The following is a 21,214-nucleotide window of genomic DNA, read 5'->3' as shown; positions in this document are numbered from 1 at the left end:
GGAGAACTCCAGGAAGAGAACCGGAAGCTACTCCTGCAACTTCCACCGAGTCAACTCCAGGAGCTGATCCAGAAAGTGCTCAAGATACAAGCTCCGAAACTACTCCTGAGAGTGCCACTGAGACTACCACGGTAGCTGCCCAAGAATCATCCTCAGATCCATTTATTATCCCGCCAGAAGTTCCAGCTACTACACCTGTAGTCGCACCAGTTCCAACTACTACCCCTGTGGTCCCACCAGTTCCAACTACTAGCCCAGTGGTCCCACCAGAAGTTCCAACTGCTACACCTGTAGTCCCACCAGTTCCACCAGAAGTTCCAACTACTACCCCAGTGGTCCCACCAGAAGTTCCAACTGATACACCTGTAGTCCCACCAGAAGTTCCAACTACTACCCCTGTGGTCCCACCAGAAGTTCCAACTACTACCCCAGTGGTCCCACCAGAAGTTCCAACTACTACCCCAGCGGTCCCACCAGAAGTTCCAACTACTACCCCAGTGGTCCCTCCAGAAATTCCAACTGCTACACCTGTAGTCCCACCAGTTTCACCAGAAGTTCCAACTACTACCCCTGTCGTCCCACCAGAAGCAACTACTACACCAGTGGTCCTGGTCCCTCCAGAAGTTCCAACTACTTCCCCTGGGCCAGGTATCGACCCACCGGCAGAAGCAACTGGTATCGTTCCTGAACCACCCATCGCCTCACTGAAAGTTGAAACTTCTATCCCTGGGCTAGTTATCGTCTCATCATTTGTACCAATTGCACCATCCGATATTCCAATTGTAAACCCTCCTACTACAGCTATAATTATTCGTCCTCCTAGTACAGATAAGACTGTTCCTAAGGTTCCAACTGAACTTCCTGACGAGGTTGATCAAGCTGTCGCTACAGCAATAGTAGCTCCTTCTATGAGAACTGTGAGAGCTGAGATCAATATTTCACCTGATCATGGACAAAAAGTCACTGGTTATTCCACAATTGCTGGTTCTGGAAATACTGCCAAGCCCTATGTTCCAACTACTGTAACATCTCAAGTTATCAGCGCTACCGGTGCCGTTGTCAGACCTAATGTTCGAATTGCTGGGGGGTCCGCTAGATTATCGTCTTCCGTTTCCGTAGCAAACTGTGTGATTGCTATGCTTTCCGTTTTTATGATTATTTAATTATGATACTTTTACATTGCAAATAAACAAAAAAAATACTTATTGCTTGGTTTTAAGTCATTGATTGACGAATTTGTTTCTATACCTTTATTTACAAAAAAATTTATATTTATTATGTTTGTTTAAATTTCGTTGTAACTTGTAAATTTTGTTTTGACAATCTCTTACTCTAGATAACACTCATAAAGCTATCATTATATAAACTAGACATAGCTTATCGTAAGCTACACTCTCCATGCTGTAAATGCTTGACGCTGATGTAAGATTGCAACAATGCACGAACCTAGAACAGAAGATAAGTGCCAATCAAGGTACAATTAAGACAGCGTCTATGGGTTGATCCATATTGTTTACAGGCTTCGAGAATTAGAAATTCGCTTGACGTACACCAAGTTACAAAATGTTCTAGTAAGTTTGCACCTCTAAAAATGATTTTCTTGAATTGAACTAGCTAAGGAATTCAAAGACACGCGAGTTATCTTATCTCTCTCATCGATCAGGCTTTAACCATAGTGGATTGTAATTCTCATTTCTGATATCCGTATGATCATGAATTACATTATTAATTTATCTATCACCAAAAAATTAGATCCGGAAACTTCACCCTCAATTTCTTAGTCAACTATACAACATCGCAACTGCCCGACTAGAAAATCTTCTATCCCCTTATATCAATCTAATAATTTATTATTCATAATTTCAAAAGTCATTCTTCTTCTCATCAATTTCATATCCTTCTGACCATAGTTCAACAGTCTCCCCCCAGCAATATGTTTCGCCGCCGTACACGTGAAAACCCCGCAATCAGACCCATTATTCTGCTGGGGTGTTTTCAGATGTGCTATTAATTGATATTCAACCTCACCGAGTCCCAATCTCGCCGCTTCTGATTTCATATATTCATTCAAATTGGCCACAGCTTGGGGATTGCCGGAATTATACCTATCCAATGAATCAAAATATGTGATTGTTTTGGCCGTGTTATTGATAACAGCTAATGCCCAATGAGTGTTGGAGATATTGACGGGGACTAATATCATTTTCTTCTCAAATGAGTTTAATTTCTTTCGTTTTGCCCATCTTGCAACCCCCTGATATCCTTTTGATTCTAATGCCGTGTAGAAATGGGTTGTCCAGCCAAAGACATCGGGATATTCTTTCATGATTAGATTGAAGTAATAATCGATAATGTTGTCGTTTAACCACAGTCCATCACGTAGAGTTTGTAGATCTCGGGAATAGATTTCTATTTGATAATTGGTGACAAATAGTTGATTTGATGAATTCCATGCCTTGTATACGTGAGCTAATTGATCATCGGTGAGTGGTTTTAGTTTCGAGATTGATTCTAATCGCTTTTGAGTTATGATTTCTTGAATCAGATCATGGGCTTTGGTATATATTGAAGAAATCTTGTCGATATAATAATCAGATATAAAATTATCAATAATGGAATAGGAAGACATCGAGAGTGGTTTGGAAGGGATATAATAATTGAGGATTGATTCTTGATATGGAGTGGGTTTGGTGGGTTCTTCATCAAAGATAGTTCTGTTTACAGATTGTCGAACTGTTGATGGCATAGGTTGCTGTTTGTAGTATTTCATTGGTCTAATTGTCGATGATGTATCTGCAATGGATAAATCAGTTCCATATTGTTCTTTATGGGCCGCTTGTTGTTTGGAATCATGATATTTCTGGGTCCTGTTTAATCGAGCAAATGCCAATTCACGTAGTATGTCAGAACTACTAGTTGTACCAAACGGGGGGCCCACTTCGTCTTGTTCTTGATGATCATCTAATAATAATATACTATTCTCTCGTATTGGTGTATTCCGTTGAAGCAAATGATAATCATTAGTTATGATATGTTGGTTTACTTTGATTATCTCAACATCTGAATCAGAAGCGTTGTAGCTTTCGATATCTACTGGCTCTTCTTGCTTTGGTAATGTATCTTGTGTCGGTATTGGATTAGCAAAAGTTGCTAGCAATCTATTATACAATTCATAGATCTTGAAATAGCTTTGGATGAAATGCAACATCTTCACCAAAAGAGATGCGTCTTCATTGTGCGTAGTGGTGGGATTGTGGGTAATTGGATCTTCATTATTGTATTCATTGGGTAATCTTTGGTACAGTCGGCTGTCCAAGAGCAATGGATTGTCCATATCGTTCATATAAGACATTTTCAATGCTTAATGGATAAACTCATCCTCCATCCAAGTCGGCAACAGAGACGATTTTTCTGGTTGATCGTGTTTTATTAGGGAAAATTACATCCATACATCAATAGTGATTTTTGTTAGGCACACGTGACACTAACAAAAGTGGAATATGGTTGGAGTCGGTAAAAGGTACAATAATATTCTTTTAATGGAGATTTTCCACATGTCGTGTGTTAGTGTCATGTATAAGTAATGATTCGGATATGTTTAATGAACAAAACGGTTCTCTATAGTCAATTGAACTTTCTGGTGTAATTTTGCAACCGAGTTTTGTATGTCAAATTTTTTCAACATTTGGTTGTAAATTTACCCAAACTTGCAACTTCTATTTTATCACAAAGAACAACGACATATAAAAAGATAAACAAAGAGTTAGTTAATACAAGGACTTTTTGGTGAATTGTGCAATCCTTCTGACTTTAGTTAATGGAATGTCTTTTCGAAACTAGAAAGGAGCGGTGATTTCATATACCTAGCGTTTCCTCTGGAAAATAGCCTACTGCACGTTTTGTGAAGAGGGAGAGAGAGAGAGAGGGAGAGAGAGAGAAAGGAAGAGAGGGGGAGTTATTTCAGAGGGCCTCCAATAGAGCATGTTCGGTGATTATATAAATGGTTCATATAGGGTATTTTGTCAATTCACCGCATCTAAAATATTGAACAAAAATCTATTTCTCAACTTCAATATTTTGCGGCAATCGAAAATATATTCGCATAACTAAGGTTTGGCTTTCGATTTTAAGCCTCTTACAAACTTACCCGATCCATGGAACCCACATGAGTATAAAAACACTGACAAGACCTTTAAATTATCAGATATTATCTTCTTCGTTCACAAAATCATCAACAAAGCATACTATTACAATTAAGGCGGATTTTGTGCATCCAAAAAAAGTAGATTTAATAAGCCATTCGCGAGATTAAATTAAAAACAAAGAAATCAATCAGATCAATTTACTTCCCTCGTGTGCACTTTAAAAAAAGGTCACACGACTGAGCACGAGGGTTATTTGGGGGACATGAACAATTATAATTGTTTGCTTTCAATGAGGGATATCACACGAGGATTAAACTACAAGAAGTTACAATCATCATTTTTGCAAACAGTTTGTGTTCCATGATCGACGATGAGTATTGCTGTGGATCTGGCATTTATTGAATGCCTCAAGTCCGTTGTTTTCAAGTTTTATCAGATGATCTTTGATACATTCATGATCTATAGATCATTTCTTAATATCTATTCAAGGCAAAACTTTTATCGAACCGAATTTATTAATGAAGATCGGTTCGTTTCTCTGTCGATGAATTTCTTTCGCATCACAAAAACTCACATCCTTAACAGTTGGAACAATGGGCGAAAAGCGGTTGAAAAAAAAAGTTGCCAACCAAAAATGCACCCGAGGAATGTAATTAATTCGTAAAATCAATCAAGCCCCACTACCAAGCTATTTTTGAATTTGGACTAAAAAATGAACATCGAATTGTTAGTTCACTTCTTGGCATTATAGATAGCTTAAATAATCTATCAGTGTATAGTGGTTAGCTGTTGTTGTGATGAGATGAGCAAAGTTGAATTTGTAGATTCTCCTCCATCAGAAATTATTTTGGTGAGATGGAAGTCCCCCCACTGGTCCAAACTGGGAATAAAAATGTGCTGGGGTACACGTGGGTGCCTTAATTTATTTCTGCGAATTATTTTTTTTTCTCTCTTTAAAACTCGCTTAATTGCAAAAATTCTATTGTTTCCAGATATACAATTCATTAAGACATGAAAAATGTTATTGTCGTGACCAAAAGGTCGTGGTAATTTCAACTCTTCCTCCCATGGCGATGGAGATATCACGTTTATGACTTGTGTCTAGACTTGTCACTCTCATTACGCAACTAAAATAGAAAAGCGGGTACGCTTATTTACCCGAAAACTAGTTGATCATGAAAAACAACTTTTTTATATATCCTTGGAAGCTGGAAACTTCAAGAATCTGTGGGATACATGTAGATGCTAAATTTAGTACAGTCAGCATAGGATTCATGCAATATCAGACAGAGAGTTTGGACCCAAAGGAGAAGGAGAAGAACAAGAAGGAGAAGAGAAGAGAAGAGAAGAGAAAATGGTTACAAAAGTAACAGATATTTTATGTACGGCTACAAAAGTAGGTGCACGTTTCTTGTCCTTTTTTTTTTTGCTTGACATATCAAAATTTCAGTTCTTGTCCTCACAAGATGTGTCCAATAGAATAAGACATAGATTCCATGCAAAATCAATAGTTGCTAATACTTTACATCTAGAAGATGATTGTTCATTCTTCTATCTAGACAATCCATTTCAAGACACTGTTTATATGAGAAGATGAAAAGGTATAAAAAGAAATGAAGAAGAAGACACAAGATTGGTAAAAATTATTTTAATATTTTTAAGCCTAGTTATTAAATAATCAATAAAAATAATAATAATAATATTTTTACAGTGTAAATTAATATTTGAATTAATTAATCTCTATTCCCCGTGTAAGGTATTACTTCATACGAATACCAATTGAACAGCAACAGGATATTCATTTAAAAGGAATGCATCTCTCTTGCAACTAATCTCTCTTCCAAAAATTCTCTCTTTTTTTTACATTTTTTTTTTGTTTCATCAATACATCACCACTTCCTTCCAACACCCCACCACCCACCCCCCTCCAAGCAAATAAATTAAAATTAAGAAATTTAATTATTTGAAAATTTAATTGTTAAATATTATACACAACTTCTATAAAGTAAGAATTACTAGTAGAACGTAGGAGAAGAAGAACAAGAAGAAGAAACTAATAAGGATTAATTATCTGCAAATCAAAAATCAACGGTTTATAGAAAAAGATACAGCAAATTGCATTTGCATTTTACAGAAACAAATTTTAATTATTTCTTGAAATCTCATCCAATTTTTATTTTTACAACAACAACCCATTTTTCTTTCCCAAGATAATTAAGTAAAAATCCTTTCCCTCCCCCCTCCACACCCAATTACAATTAATCCTCATTCTAAATATTATGTCAGTTTCACCAACCTCAGGAAGTCTACACGAAGAACATTTAATTGAACAATCATTAGAACAAGAAGAACAGCCACCATCTCCATCAAGTCAAACTAAAATGTTATTTGGTACAAAATTAGAACGAGAAAGCTATCCTCCATGGAAACAATATTATATCAATTATAATCATTTAAAGAAGTTATTAAAAGAAGGTGTTATTCTTAAAAATAATTGGACTGATAAAGATGAACAAAATTTCGTAACTGCTTTAGATGAAAGTTTAGAAAAAGTTTATACTTTTCAACATGATAAATATGAAGAATTAAATGAAAAATTAGATGAATTACAACTTGAAACTGAACAAAGGGCTTCATTCAATGTTGAATCATTCCTGAAGAAATTGGATGAAATTATGGAACAAGCTCAATTATTAGAACATTTCCAAAGATTAAATTATACTGGGTTTATTAAAATTGTTAAGAAACATGATAGATTACATGCTAATTATTCAGTTAAAGCTTTACTTAGTGTTAGATTGAAGAAATTACCTTTCCATTCTGAAGATTATTCTCCATTATTATATAAGATTGGTACGTTGTTTCAATTTGTTAGAAATAATTATCAAGTTGATGAATTATCATTATCTAAATTATCTTCTTTTAATGATGGTGCTTTAAATGGTGAATTCCAATCATTTAAATTTTGGATTCATCCAGATAATTTAATGGAAGTTAAAACTACCATTTTAAGACATTTACCAGTTTTAATTTATAATAATGCTGATAATGATCAAGATGAAGAAGATGAGGATGATGAAGAGGAAGAAGAAGATTCTAATGTTAATAATCAGACTATCAATTGTTTATATTTTGATAATGAACATTTTGATCTTTATAATAATAAATTAACAAAATTAAATAATTCATCAACCCTTAGAATTAAGTGGAATGGGAAATTATCAGATAAGCCAAAAATTACTATGGAAAGAAAAGAATTTGATTTAAATTCAACTTTCCATTTAGATGATAAAATTGAATTAAGACAAAAATATATTAATCAATTTGTAATTCATAAAGAAATTCCAAGAAAATTAGCTAAACTTAATGGTGAAGCCAATGTTAAGAAATTATTAGATTTTATTAATGAACATAATTTACAACCAGTTTTAAGAACAACTTATAAACGTACTGCATTCCAAATCCCAGGGGATGATAAGATTAGAATCATTATTGATTCTAATTTGACTTTTATTAGAGAAGATTCATTTGATCCTCAATTACCTATTAGAGATCCAAATCAATGGCACAGATTAGATATTGATCAAGCTGCAAAACCTCAGCAATTCTTACGTAAAGGTGAATTTAATAAATTCCCTTATTCAACTATGGAAATTAAAATTAAGAAATCTTCAGTTAAAAATTTCAAAAAATTACAATGGATTAATGAATTAATTAATTCTTCTTATTTAGTTAAAGAAATTCCAAATTTCTCGAAATTTATTCATGGAGTTGCTTGTTTATTTTTGGAAGATGATAAATTAGATAATATTCCAATGTGGTTTAATGAGTTAGATGGTGGTATAATTGAAGATGTCCCCAGGATTCCAATTAGAAGTACCAATACCAATATCCAAGGAATTTCAACTGATTTAACTGTTGAAGATAATTTATCTAAATTTAAATCCATGATTCTTAAAAACAACTCAGCTAATTTCCAACCTCGTTCAGCATCATTCTCAGGTTCAATATTATATAAAAATGAAGATGATCTTGAAGAAGAATCAATCGAATCATCAATTCCACCAGTTGGGTCATCATCTACTGGTAAAATCACCACTATTGCCGAAGAAGAACCTGGACGTCCAAATGGTCCAAATCGTGGGATTTCAATGACTACTGATGATCAATCATCTGAATTTGAAGATGAAGAAGATGATCGTAGAGTCAATCCTTTGGTTAGATTACTTAATATCCCTTCAAGATTCTCAAAATTGGCCGATATTGATTCTGAAGAAGAAGAAGTTGATTTACCGGTTGGTGTTAGTAAACCAGAACAATGGATTAAGAATATGGGTCCAATTAAAATTGAACCAAAAGTTTGGTTAGCTAATGAGCGTACTTTTAATCGTTGGTTACATGTAACTACATTATTATCTGGTTTAACATTTATTATTTATTCAAGTACTATGAATTCCAATTTTGAAAATTTATCAACTTATTTAGCATATTTTTATTTTGGTTTAACTTTATTTAGTGGAATTTGGGGATATTATATTTTTATGCAAAGAAGAAATATCATTTTAGAAAGAAGTGATAAACATTTAGATAATTCATTTGGACCATTGATTGTTGCAATTGGATTGATTTTTGCTTTGATTGTTAATTTCATCTTTGGTTGGAAAAGTATTGCTATGATGGATAATGATGAATTTTATGCCAAGAATGATATGCATAGAAGTATTCATGAATTTGTTATTAATTTGGTTAATTAGTTTGAGTTTGACTGTGTTTTCCTTTTTTTTTATTTGTGTATAGTAATATTCTTTTTAAATGGACATCTTATCAATTTAAAGATTCTTTTAACTTGTCATGGATTGTAGACGTAGACTTGGAGAGTACATATTCTCTGGTCGTTTCGCTGGGACAACTATTGGTGAAGATTTTTCGAGCACCAAAATAGAGAATACTAAACTTTGAAGTCAGGGTTGTCAACAGTTATAGGGACATACTTCCAATACACAGTTAGTCCTTCCAGAAAGCTGATTGCTGTCATTGGATACTAGATATTCCGTTCTGTTATTCAATGGGTGCAAAATAATGAGGACAAAAATCAGCACACGTGATCCAACCTGCACATAACCACTCCGTTGAAAATTTCCACGGTGGTTCCTAATTTTGAAACAAAAGTTGTTCAGTCCAGGCAGATAGAACTACAAAACAGCAAGCATTAACCATGTCATTAAATATATCATTATATACAGTATCAGCCGTTCTAATATTAGACAATGAAGGTCGTCGATTATATGCCAAGTATTATCAACCATCATTAACTGATGCTGGAACCTCCAGTACTCCAGCTGAATTTGAAAATCAATCACAACAACATAAATTCGAAACCAATTTATTTAGCAAGATTAATAAAGTTCATCAAGATATTATTCTTTATGATAATCATTTGATCACTTATAAACAAACCAATGATATAATTTTAATATTTGTTGCTAAAATTAATGAAAATGAATCATTAATTTTTTCAACCATGACAAATTTATTTGAAAGTTTGAATATCTTATTAGATAATGTAATTGATAAACAAACAATTATAGAAAAGTATGATATGGTAAGTTTAGCAATTGATGAAACTATAGATGATGGGATTATTATTGAATATGATCCTGCTACTATTGTTTCTAGAGTTACTAATCCTCCAACAGCTCAATATGATGTTAATTTGAAAAATATTGATATTAGTGAAAAGGGTATATTCAATGCTTTGTCATTTGCTTCTAAAAAGATTGGTGAAAGATTACAACAGGGTTTATAAGTTAGGTTTTAGTTAGATCTACACTTCTCTACATATATTTTAATACAATTACAGATACAATTTTGCTAAGTGATTTCGTAGTCAAGTTCTTCATCGAATTGCTTAGACTCCCTTTTATTACTCACTATCTCTTGTTTTATTTATTTCATAAGGTCATTGAAGTGTCCAGATGACTACTACATTCTCTTTCCATTCTAAGAGATACTAAAAAGTTGGCAGCCGAAAAGTATAAAAATTTTATAATCCTATAGATCTTCCCTAGACCTTGATAGAGATTGAAGTATTAAATACTGCTCAGACACGTCTACTTAAACCTAATTCTAGTTGAGGATCTCATTTACATGAACATGAAGCTTTGATGGTTTCATTGCAAGAATAGCTGGTTAGTGTCCAAAAGGATGTCCCAAATAACCACTTTATTGCTTTACAACATGCCCAATGACTCTTGGCTTCAACCAACGGGCCCCAAGGCTCCGCTTCACCAACAAGAAAGATTACTAAAACTTGAGCCTGCTTCTTAATTTATTCCTCTTCCACATATGGGTTGGTGAATGTGGAACCTGGCCAGCAGCAGATACGACATTAATTAGAGACATATGTCGCGCTTCCGGCCAGTGTAAAAAAAACTCCAAATTTCATCACGCTTTAACAACCCATTAGATTTCTTTATAACAATAGCAATACAGTTTCCCTGTCTGGTATATTTGGAAGCAAGTAATCTAATCGAATATGGAAGATTCATTTAATTTTATGTTGCTAAGAATATCAATAGCACAAATATTAAAAGCAAGTGGATTCGATAAATGTAAACCATCAACATTAAATATCATTACTGATTTATATATTCAATATTTCACCAAATTAATCAAAACATGTCTTAAATGTAGTCAATTACGTACAAGATCCAATAATGTCGAACTACAAGATATTACACAAGCTTTAATTCTTATTGGATCCATCAAACCGAATAACATCTTACAATTATTTGACGATACATTTGAAGAATCAAAATATAATACCAAATCAATGGATTCATTTGTGAATTGGCCATTATATAATGAAAATTTCCAAACTGCCAAAAGATTGAATGAATTACTGGATGCTTATATTAAAAATTTGATAGAAAAGCGAAAATTGGATTTAAACGATGGTGAAACTGATCAACAGCGACGGAAACGGAAATATAAAGAACGTCAAGATTATTATAATCAATTGAAATTAAACGACCCTGATCATCATGGTCATGAAGATGCAGAAGAAGAGGATGATATAACTAGTAAAGATCGATTAAAGTGGCTTAATTATTTGATTGAGAAGGATTTGAAATTAGGTCATGATTTGAAATTTTTGAATACTTCTGATCCAATTATTGATGAATTTTTAAAATATCAAAATAATAATAAATTCCATCCAGTTGAGATTAAGAATAAAGATAAGAGAACAAGTAATTTGGATAGGATAAATCAACATTTATATAACTTGCATAAGAATGATTATATAGTGGAAGAAATAGAAGCTCTTGAACAACCAGAAGAAGAAGCCACCGGAAATGGTCAGACTCAGGAGGAAGAACAGCCGGTCATAAAACCGTCAGAAGAATTAACCAGTATATTGCCGTATAACTTGCAATACAACCAACATTTATTAGAAGATGATTTAAGTAAATTTCTTCAAGATAATGATGGATCGGACGAAATGGATATAGACAATGGAAGTCACGACCATGAACATGACGATCATGTTGAGACTAATGAATTGGTACAGGACGATAATTTATTGTTTGATCATGGTCATGATGAGACCCATGATGGGATGATCATAAGTGATGAAGGAATTGGAGGAGACAACAATTTGATGTTTATGTGATACGCTAATACGTGTCTTCATTTAATAATAAGGTTACATTTTTGATGGGATAAGTCTTCATTAGAGTACTGTAGGTTCCCCATCAACATGAAAGGAAGTCGCAAGGAACGAACGAAGTGCTGCAAACACGTGATATTGTGACACCATTCAAGAAAGCGTTGCAACCGTATGACTAGTGCATGGAGGTACTCGGTTTTCAATCTAGTGTTGTATCATAAAGGGGTTTTAGTTATCGTAGTAAGTTAATAGAGAATAAACATCCCTTTGGATTTTGTACATCGTGGGAATAGGGGAAAACTGACCTCTATCATCCAACATAGTTCTTATGCATTCTATCCTGAAACATGCGAAAGGAGAAACGAATACCTGAAAGGAGAGATGTGTTGCTACAGTTGTGGGAGAATCGATGTCACCAATTGACTTCTTTAGTCGGCGAGAAGGAATTGGCGTATGATGTAAATAGTACCCCTATCTGGACGCACATGACCGGAGCTCAAATATGAATACCCCTGTATCTCTCTACGAAGTTTGTGAATTTCATTTGTAGCCATACCTTTTTCGAAATATTCAGGACCCCCAAGTAGTGCTCCGGAGACAAGGGTGAACAGATCCGCTAATTGGCAGAGTCTTGCGGATGTACACTACCCCAACATGCAACCGAAGCTTAGATCATAATTAGCCTTTTCTTGTACCCGGTGAAACATTGCTTGTCTCTGATAAGACGAAATAGATTAGCCTCTTTGGGATGTAGCCATTCTATGAATTCTTTTTTGAAGTCATAGTTACGATTGTCATGTAAAAAAGTGACTTTATCGAAAAGTTTAAAACATGTTACTTGCACAAGATGCACACACTTGCATGCATATTGTCAATTCAATTTTTACAAATTATGCCATTAAAATTATAATTAGAAAACAATTTAATTGTGTAACAACAATAGTCTAGATTAGGGGTCCGAGTCAATAATGTAATGAATGAAGGAGGCTTCGCATTTATCCTTCAATTCAGCTTGTTGTGCTCTTTGTTGCCTCACGAAATTGAGATGGGGAAACACTTCAAGGAAAATAAAACAAAGAAGATCAAAATCAGCAATCACATCATGTGCCCTTATGTAATAGTTTAAGACTGAGCCTCGGAAAAGTTGACTAAAAAAGAATAGGCTATTAAGTAATTAAAATTTTTTTTGGGAAAATATTACGCAGGTAAAATGGTTGGATATACAACCATGAATCATGAATCATGAATCATCTTTTAACTTCCATCTATTGCTTTTCTTGACAACTGTATCTTGAAACAAAGTTTTAAACGAGAATTGCTATAGTTGTTTCAAAAAAAAGCTGTCACCTTTGTGTATAACTTAAAAAATGTGGTCAAACCCAATTATTCCCAATTAGGAAGTCAAATTAAACGCGTTCGCAAAAATAAACGCATTTCAAGTTTTCTCCGTTTCCCATTGTAGTTAAATTATTGTGCATGTAAAATCGAAAGTTTCTAACGCAAGAAACCCTATTATATTAACTTCGAGAACAGAACAGCCATCCTTCCAAAGAATGTTCCAAGGGTAGATATACAGAATCAAGAGATTAAACACAAGCAATTATTTTTGATTCTTGACAGAAGTGATATCATGCAAGTTAGTGTAGGTGAGTTTCAGAATTCTTCATCTGTTATTATTTTTTTCCCGTGATTGTTTGGCAGTGGGGGGCTAAGTTGTACCACATGAAGTAACAAAAACCCTTTCCAAATAAGAACACGCGTTTTGTACACTGTTAGATGAATGCGTTGGGTGACTTTATCATCGAACAATACTTCAACCCCTGAAAACCCCCCAAAACCACACACACAAAAAAACGTAATTCTATTTCTCTTCTTTTCTTTCTTTCTTTCTTTTCTTTCTTTCATTTAATGCATGCTTTCTTTTCCAACTTTCATTACTTGACATTCATTTGACTTTCAATTATACAGAAGAGAACGTATAACAACTTATTTGCCACCAAGTCCTCCGCCACCCCACCCCACGCCGCCCCACCCCATTCCTTTATTCCAAAAATATAATAAGAATAAGCCTTTGTAAAAGTTAAAAAGATTTTGTGTTTGTTTTGTACCTTAACCTTTTGTGTTCCATTTGAAGTTTAACTTTACTTTATCGTCGACATTTAAACGAGCGTATATAATCAAATATCATTAAACACTCCTTGCAACTTTTTTTTATAATTAATCGAGAGTGTCATATTCCCCAACATACAAGTGTATTCCCACTACAAATTAAAAGAACGAACTCATTATACCTCCCTATTCTGTTGAGTTCAAAAGTTTACATTTTTCCATTGTAACGCGTTTGTTTGCCTTTTTTTTTCAACAATTGCTTCCACACCCGAGTCTTCCATTTACAAGACCTCGTTGGTTTCTTCCGTTAATATATATTTTATAGACATTTGCAATATTATCCCCCACCGCTTTTCCACATTGACCAATCCACTGTCACTTCCGCAAACTAAGAAACGAAAATTTAACCCATTCACCATGTTAAACAAAAATTTGAATTTGTCCCTTAAGTTAAATAAAATAAACGACTTTGGTGACGTTCCTGGTAGGCCATTCACACCAATTGAACAAACACTAAAAACCCCTATAGATCCTCCACAACTTCCATCAAATGGATTACCACCCCACCAGGATTTACAACCGCTTCAACAGCAACAACTTCAATATTTTCAACAATCAGTCTCTTCATCACAGAGAGAAGCAAACCAGTTCTTTTTTGCACCTCCTCCGAATAGACAAGCAGGAGCTTTCTATCAAAATCCAGAATATAATGAATCAGATGATATATTGACAGATATTGATGAACCTTCCAATTTTTGCAAGCGAAATTATTCAATTAGTTTTACTAATCATTTTGATCAATTATTATTGTCTACATATTCCCAAATATTATCATTACCCACGACCACTCCATTTCTGGGGGCTATCCCTCCCAGTGGACTTGTTGGAAAAGTTGCCAATGAAACCATGTCTAGTTTAATTAAATTAACAAATTCTCCCAACCCCCCATTATTTGATCAACAGAGTATAATAAATCGAGACTATTTGAAAAATCAAGAACATCAGCCATTCTTTTTACAATTAATAAGAAGGAGATTATTGGATTTATGTAGTGCTCTGAATTCAAAACTTCCAGATGTGACGTCGGTTCAAGTATACAGCCTGGCTATTAGAAATTCATCAATTTCGAACTTGTCACTTAATGAAATGAATGTTACCAATTTTGCAAATGGTACTGGAAGTAGTACCAGTAGTGGTCAATCGAGGTCAAGATCATCTTCATCTTCTTTGAATTTAAGGAAGCAATCTTTGACGAGAAATAATAGTAATAATTGGTTGCATGTTGGAAATATGGGTAATTTAAAGGCTCCATACTCTGGTCATACTCATTTCAATATCAGTACTGATTCCTTACAAGAATCCGTTCCACAATCACTTATAAATCGCAGTGCACCAACAACAAATGCTTCCCAGTTTCAACCTCCACATCCACAATTTAGTTCAATGATGATGGATTATCAAAACAACAATAACTCATCATCACCACCAAGTAATATGAAACCCAATACGCCTCCTTTTTCGGCACTCCAAACACCTGGAGTAGAGATTGACGATTTCAATTTTGGGCAAAGACCAAGATCATCCTCAAGAGCTAGTTTACCTCAAGCATTGAATATAAACACTGATATTGCCAATATTCAAGGGTTGAACTCATTGAGTATTGGAAATGGAGGTCCTTCATATAACAATAGTAACACTAAGAGCAATCTGAGGTTAGATTCTCCATTCCTGTCATCGGTTCTTCCTCCTGAAGAAACATTTAGCGCATTTCCTATTGCTCCCCCTTCGTATAATAATAACAATATTGCATCAACGAATTCCTCACCACTTGGTGGCAGTCCAGATTCTAATGGTGATAGAATCAATACCAATGGGATGTATTTACTGTTTAGTTTGAGTGAGAAGAAACGCGAATCACTTAAAATGAAACGAGGAATTCATTAATGATGATGATTATGATGAGATATTACTCAAAAAGTTTTTGTTATAAAATTAGATTGGTTGGTTTTAATTTAAAAAGAAAGGAAATATTTACGTATTCATGTTTTTATTTAGTATTAATAGTTAGGGACATCTTATAAATAAATAATTATTACTTTGTATTGCTTTCTATAAAGAGGTTTAGATCATATCTGTACAATCAATGAGTTGACGTAAACTATTTGTTGCCCAATGTGAGTTTTTCCTGGTTGCAAAAAGTTTCATTTACTTTATCTTTTCCAACGAGTGCTTGGTTTTGACTTTTCTTTCTCTTGTTCTGCTCAACCTATTTGCAGATGACACACCTACTCCAGTCTCTTACCAAGACTCCAATAGTACCAGTTGAATAAACTTTTCTTCTCTCCCCAAAGTAGACTTAGCAAATTGTCATTAAAATTGGCAACCCTTTTTCAGACGGAAAAATAAAACCAACAAGAAACGCGTTTTGTTAATTTTCCAATCACATCGATTCTCTATGTCATCATCATCCCAATAGACTCCAGAGAAGTCAAAATCATGTCATGAAGTTAGTAATACCTAAAAGATTCAATCACTTCAAAGCATCAATGGAAGCATTAAGAAAGGAAACAAGCATTAAGATAGAACGATTAGTTCTAGAAATCCCACCAACAAAAACCATCCCAGCCTCATCGCCCTCATCGTCAGAAGTTGAAATACATCACCCGGAAGATATTCCCACAAAACCAGAAGATGACCAAGTCAGATCATTACTTCGACTGATGGTAAAAGGAACCGATCCCAAACAGATCGATAATCCTAATGTAGTTGCCTTATATGACAATTGGAATTTAATTAGTAACCAAAAATTACCAATCATCAATCCAACATCAATCTCGCCATATAAGTTTCATTCAACTCATAATATGTCACGATCATATATCGATAATCCAAGATTATCAGTCACAAAATTATTGGTATCTAATTGGTGTGAGTTGCAAGAGATCTATTCTATTTATTCAGGGTCCCCCCGAGTGACAACCAAGGCAATGGAAGCAGGTACTAAGACACATTTGGAATTGGAGACTCTGATTCATAAACTAGTCGATTTGACTCTGCATATTGCCTACATACAAGAGAATTGTGAAGAGTTATTAGAGCGAGACGACGCGGAGAGCTTTTGGGATAGGATATCTATGCTTTTGGAAAATTCCAGAGAGGGTAAGTTGGGAGTTCTGTGGTCTGATACTATAATCACTAGATTGTTTACATTGTTAACCAAATCTGAAGCTAGAGAAATATTATTACATGGATATTTGAATTTGGATAAACGAGAATTCATTGATAATCTTGAAGATTTACAATGCGAAGGGGATATCACTTCAAAGGTATTGATAAGTGGTATAGTTGATCATTTGAAATTACAAAATATTGAAAACCCTGCCGAGACAAATTTATTTGACTTGATTAATGATGTTATTGATTCTGAATTATCCGAAACTGATGAATCTGTATTATCAAGTATTGATTTAACCAAATTCTTCATAGACATGAAATCGACATTGCCAGGAAACTCCGATGGGTATGAATTGATAATGACAGATGTTAAAACAAGAAAAACTGATCTGATACCGGGCGATATATCTGTTCTTAAAGGTGCCAAATTACAAACATTCTATTATAGACAATTGTTCGAGCTTTTGAGTCACGACGCGACATTTGGTTATTACAGCTTAATTGAAAACGCCAAAAGAAGACATCTTGATGTTGATGCACCATTGGATGTATTATCCGTATTTAAGATATTGCGCCAGAGTCATCCGATTATACTTAAAGATTTTTTAAAGTTGGCAGATGGAGAACCAATCGGGTTTGCTCCTTATGATGAATATCAACAGGCACATGAAGTTGATGAATATGACTTTGGATTAGTATTCCAAGCACGCGATGAATTTCAACCACATGCTCCATATAACTATACTAACTTCGTGGAGAGATTACAAGAATTAGATGACGAAGTTGACTACAATAAAATTCTCGTACCATTATTAAAAATATGGAAAACTCCACCAACCTTAAGATACTTAGCTGCAAGATCAAGTCAATTCTTCAACTTATTTCATGATTTAATTGGTGATAAAACTAAAATCGAGTATCGAAATTCAAAATCAGGGGAAATCATTAAAACATTAGAATACAAATATGATCCAGTATTGTTTAAACTTGAAGTAGCCAATTCATGTACATTATGGACTGGGAAACGTAATCCAAAACCAGCGGATTCGCTCCGAAAATGTGATTTTTGTGAATATAAATCCCATTGTATGATTCCAAATGGTGGAATATCTTCCAGGGATCAAAAACATTTCACGGGAGCTAAAATTTTAGAATTTTTGAATGATATGTAAGACATCTTCAAAGGAAATAAGACGTTGTAGTTTAATGGTTTTATTTCTTCTGTAAATGCCTAAAAGATTGATATTTGGGATTCGTTTACCGAGTACATCTGATGGATTGGCATGCAATCGGTGATAATTCCCATACTTTTTAAAAGGTAGAGTTTCTACATAGATTTCAAATTAGTTGTTTCTTTATTTATATGATCGTATATTAATGGTACTAGTATGTACAAAGGATTGATTTGTTGATTGAGATGAAATGAAAAATTTTCTACAGTGGCCGAGATTTTATTTACAGTTCTGGAATGAATTTTTTTGGGAAGACAGGGGAGGAATTACCCGGCGTTAGGGTTGCAAAATAAAACCAACCAACAGACAACATAATATTTTGGAAGATAAAGATCCAACTGCCACGGGTGTCACCAGTCTTTTTAGAGTAACCTTTGATTATTGCCGCGATCTCCATCGGCTAGAGAAATCAAATGATCATCCCATATGTTAACAACGGGCACTCTGTCCTCGATGTTATAGCCGATTCTCAGAGATTCGTGCCTTTATCTGTTGCCAAATATAATTTGGCAACATTATCATCACGTTAGAAGGCTAGATCAGCATATTCACCAATGACGATAGACGAGTTATCTTTGTTGGTTTGCTTGATCTTAAGCTCCAACTCTCCCCCATTGTATTTGAATTACAAAGGACATTTAAGGATTGAGCCTTCCCATATTCTACTTTGCCAACATGGTCGTTCTGAGTTGCCTTGACAAGTTCAGACCCAATTTTCAAAATCATCTCTTCGAGCTGAAGTAAGCATTCGAATGAAATTCGCTCCTGAATTTTGATTCCATGGTTTTCCTCTTAGTAGATTAGGTTTTACAGCCATTTGAATTGGTTGTGCCATAATTAAAAGTCCGTAAAGGGTCCAAAAGCCAACTTAAAATATTTATTGAATAACTCCAGGATACCAAACAGTGAACATATTTTCATCTAAATTTAGTTGTATATGTAATACTGTTGCAACTAAAACTGATCTCAGGTGAAATTATTATTGTCGTGTTTCTTGCAACATGGTTTCGATCCATTACATTATACTATATTCAATTCTTTTTAGCAGAAAATATATACTCTGGTTTTTATCCGCAATTATGCAATGTATTGCCCTTCTTAAATTGGCCGGTTATGGTTAGTACGAAAATTTGGTGGAGTCAATTGTGCAAATCTAATCGACAGCTACATACCAAGCAGATACATTGTCTAAACCTGTATAAAGGGGTCAACTCATTCCTCGGCACTTACTCGTGTCAATTATTGACGAGTGTGTCAAAGGTGATCGGAGATTTTATCACATTCCGACATTATTTGCAGAATATTCTGTCAGATGCGGAAATATAATCCGGAATCAGGAGATTAATGTCCGAGCTCCACCCGGGAAATTCCAACTACTGGAAAGGAATTATGTTATTGGTGATAGTAATTATATTTCAGTAAAATGGGAGCAAGCGCAGTGAATTTGAATATATTTAGGAACCTCCAGGACACCAACTTCGTAGAAAAGCTGGCAATTTGCAGTATGAAATTGAAAATGATCATGGATAACTAAATCACCAATCTTTGAACGCAGCACGGAAGAAGACAATCACCATACACGCCAGAACCGGAGAAGCCGTGTCAGATATATATTGAAATAGATCTTTGAAGTCCTTTCAGACCTCCTGAATAATTCATTGGATTCAACTAGCTGATTGGTCGTCAGTGACTTAGTAATTCGAAGAATCGTCAACTCCTAACGTTTTTCTCTAATTATAAAATAATTCCAGTGGCTTCCACTATATCCATTGCCCAATCATTGGATCTACAGATCAAAGCGGGTGTCCAGTACCTAAGTAGCTATTAGTAATTGGAATATAGGAGTGGGTGCGTAGAAGCTTACTTCCCCGATCTTTCGTAATTGCTCTCCAACATTGTCTCCCTCGAAGGGTAGAACCAAACATTCTAACGAGACCGAGAGAAGTAATGACTTATCTCCTCGAGATACAATGATCAATTCAGCGATAACTCCCTTTGAAATTGTTTTAAGGTAGAGCCAGTATTAATTTCTATGTATAAAAAAGGAATGCTCGGAGTGATCCCAAATTAGATAATGAGGATCCCACATTTACCCTAATTCCCCAGATTCTTTGGTAATATTTATTGCCTGATTACTTTGGTTATCATCTGCATATAATTATTTGATGAGATCATTTTTAAGGTTAAAATTCTATCGAAGCTTATTTGCTACCCGGGGAACAAAAGCACAAAAGCTCTTGGTAACAGGGCACGTCATACTTATAGGTTTATGACAACGTGAGTAAGTAGACTTGGAATTCTTTTCCAATTGGATCATGAGTTAGAGTTTCGTATAAATTATGCGATGAAGGAAAATGGATCAGAGTTAATAATATTAGGGACTGATGGGCAAATAACTTACAATCCTGACCTTGAACTTATGCCGTACGCGAAACTAATTAAACAAGGGTCTCTTAAAAAGTAACAATCAAAAAAAAAAATAATAAAAAAACTGCAAAATGAATAGGACGTCCTTGAGCAAGACAAACAAATACTGTTCTTTTAGAACTGGCTACTCATGCGAATCGTAGGCATAAGATGAAGATCAACCATTTATCTCAGATGTACACCCTCAGTACTTCAAAAAAAAGGCAACACTCAGAGGGCATTTGTGTAAAGAAGACGGCTCCGATGTGTTTGTCGCATTGTCCAGTTCTGAAAATTCCTTGGCTATTAATCTGAAATTATTTTTTTTTAAAAAAAATGGAACCAGTAAAACTTAAAATAAAATCGTTATCGAACTCCGAAAAACCTGGAAAAAATAAAAATTGCGTTGATGCAAGAAAAAAAAACCGTCCATAATTGACTTCTATTTTCTATCATTCTGTTATATTTAACAAATCCAC

At 34.4% G+C, this 21,214-nt stretch overlaps 7 protein-coding genes across 7 annotated transcripts; 6 read left to right on the top strand and 1 right to left on the bottom strand. All coding sequences in view use genetic code 12, as the record gives it.

Annotated features, from left to right (window-relative positions):
• J8A68_003968 (uncharacterized protein) lies at positions 1 to 1,163 on the top strand (the record flags this gene model as incomplete). The annotated part of the gene is made up of 1 exon (XM_049407877.1): positions 1 to 1,163. A coding segment is annotated over one exon (1,163 nt), but the record flags the coding sequence as incomplete, so codon positions are not given.
• Positions 1,164 to 1,834: 671 nt separating this feature from the next.
• Positions 1,835 to 3,343, bottom strand: ULP2 (SUMO protease; the record flags this gene model as incomplete). Its single annotated transcript, XM_049407876.1, has 1 exon — positions 1,835 to 3,343. One exon carries the CDS (start codon positions 3,341 to 3,343, stop codon positions 1,835 to 1,837), a length of 1,509 nt encoding a protein of 502 aa, XP_049262757.1.
• A 3,081-nt stretch (positions 3,344 to 6,424) lies between these two features.
• On the top strand, positions 6,425 to 8,899 carry VTC3 (vacuolar transporter chaperone; the record flags this gene model as incomplete). Its single annotated transcript, XM_049407875.1, has 1 exon — positions 6,425 to 8,899. The coding sequence occupies one exon, from the start codon at positions 6,425 to 6,427 to the stop codon at positions 8,897 to 8,899; it is 2,475 nt and encodes an 824-aa protein (XP_049262756.1).
• Positions 8,900 to 9,360: 461 nt separating this feature from the next.
• Positions 9,361 to 9,951, top strand: J8A68_003965 (coatomer subunit zeta; the record flags this gene model as incomplete). The annotated part of the gene is made up of 1 exon (XM_049407874.1): positions 9,361 to 9,951. One exon carries the CDS (start codon positions 9,361 to 9,363, stop codon positions 9,949 to 9,951), a length of 591 nt encoding a protein of 196 aa, XP_049262755.1.
• A 729-nt stretch (positions 9,952 to 10,680) lies between these two features.
• J8A68_003964 (uncharacterized protein) lies at positions 10,681 to 11,817 on the top strand (the record flags this gene model as incomplete). Its single annotated transcript, XM_049407873.1, has 1 exon — positions 10,681 to 11,817. One exon carries the CDS (start codon positions 10,681 to 10,683, stop codon positions 11,815 to 11,817), a length of 1,137 nt encoding a protein of 378 aa, XP_049262754.1.
• A 2,523-nt stretch (positions 11,818 to 14,340) lies between these two features.
• J8A68_003963 (uncharacterized protein) lies at positions 14,341 to 15,867 on the top strand (the record flags this gene model as incomplete). The annotated part of the gene is made up of 1 exon (XM_049407872.1): positions 14,341 to 15,867. The coding sequence occupies one exon, from the start codon at positions 14,341 to 14,343 to the stop codon at positions 15,865 to 15,867; it is 1,527 nt and encodes a 508-aa protein (XP_049262753.1).
• Positions 15,868 to 16,424: 557 nt separating this feature from the next.
• DEM1 (Dem1p) lies at positions 16,425 to 18,269 on the top strand (the record flags this gene model as incomplete). Its single annotated transcript, XM_049407871.1, has 1 exon — positions 16,425 to 18,269. The coding sequence occupies one exon, from the start codon at positions 16,425 to 16,427 to the stop codon at positions 18,267 to 18,269; it is 1,845 nt and encodes a 614-aa protein (XP_049262752.1).
• Positions 18,270 to 21,214: the final 2,945 nt, after the last annotated feature.

This window comes from Hemisphaericaspora subhashii (genome assembly GCF_019202705.1).
Source record: "Hemisphaericaspora subhashii strain CBS 10753 chromosome Unknown scaffold130, whole genome shotgun sequence".
Taxonomy (NCBI): Eukaryota; Fungi; Ascomycota; class Pichiomycetes; order Serinales; family Debaryomycetaceae; genus Hemisphaericaspora; species Hemisphaericaspora subhashii.
The sequence above is the reverse complement of the archived record's forward strand: the minus strand, read 5'-3'. Positions and strand labels throughout refer to the sequence as shown.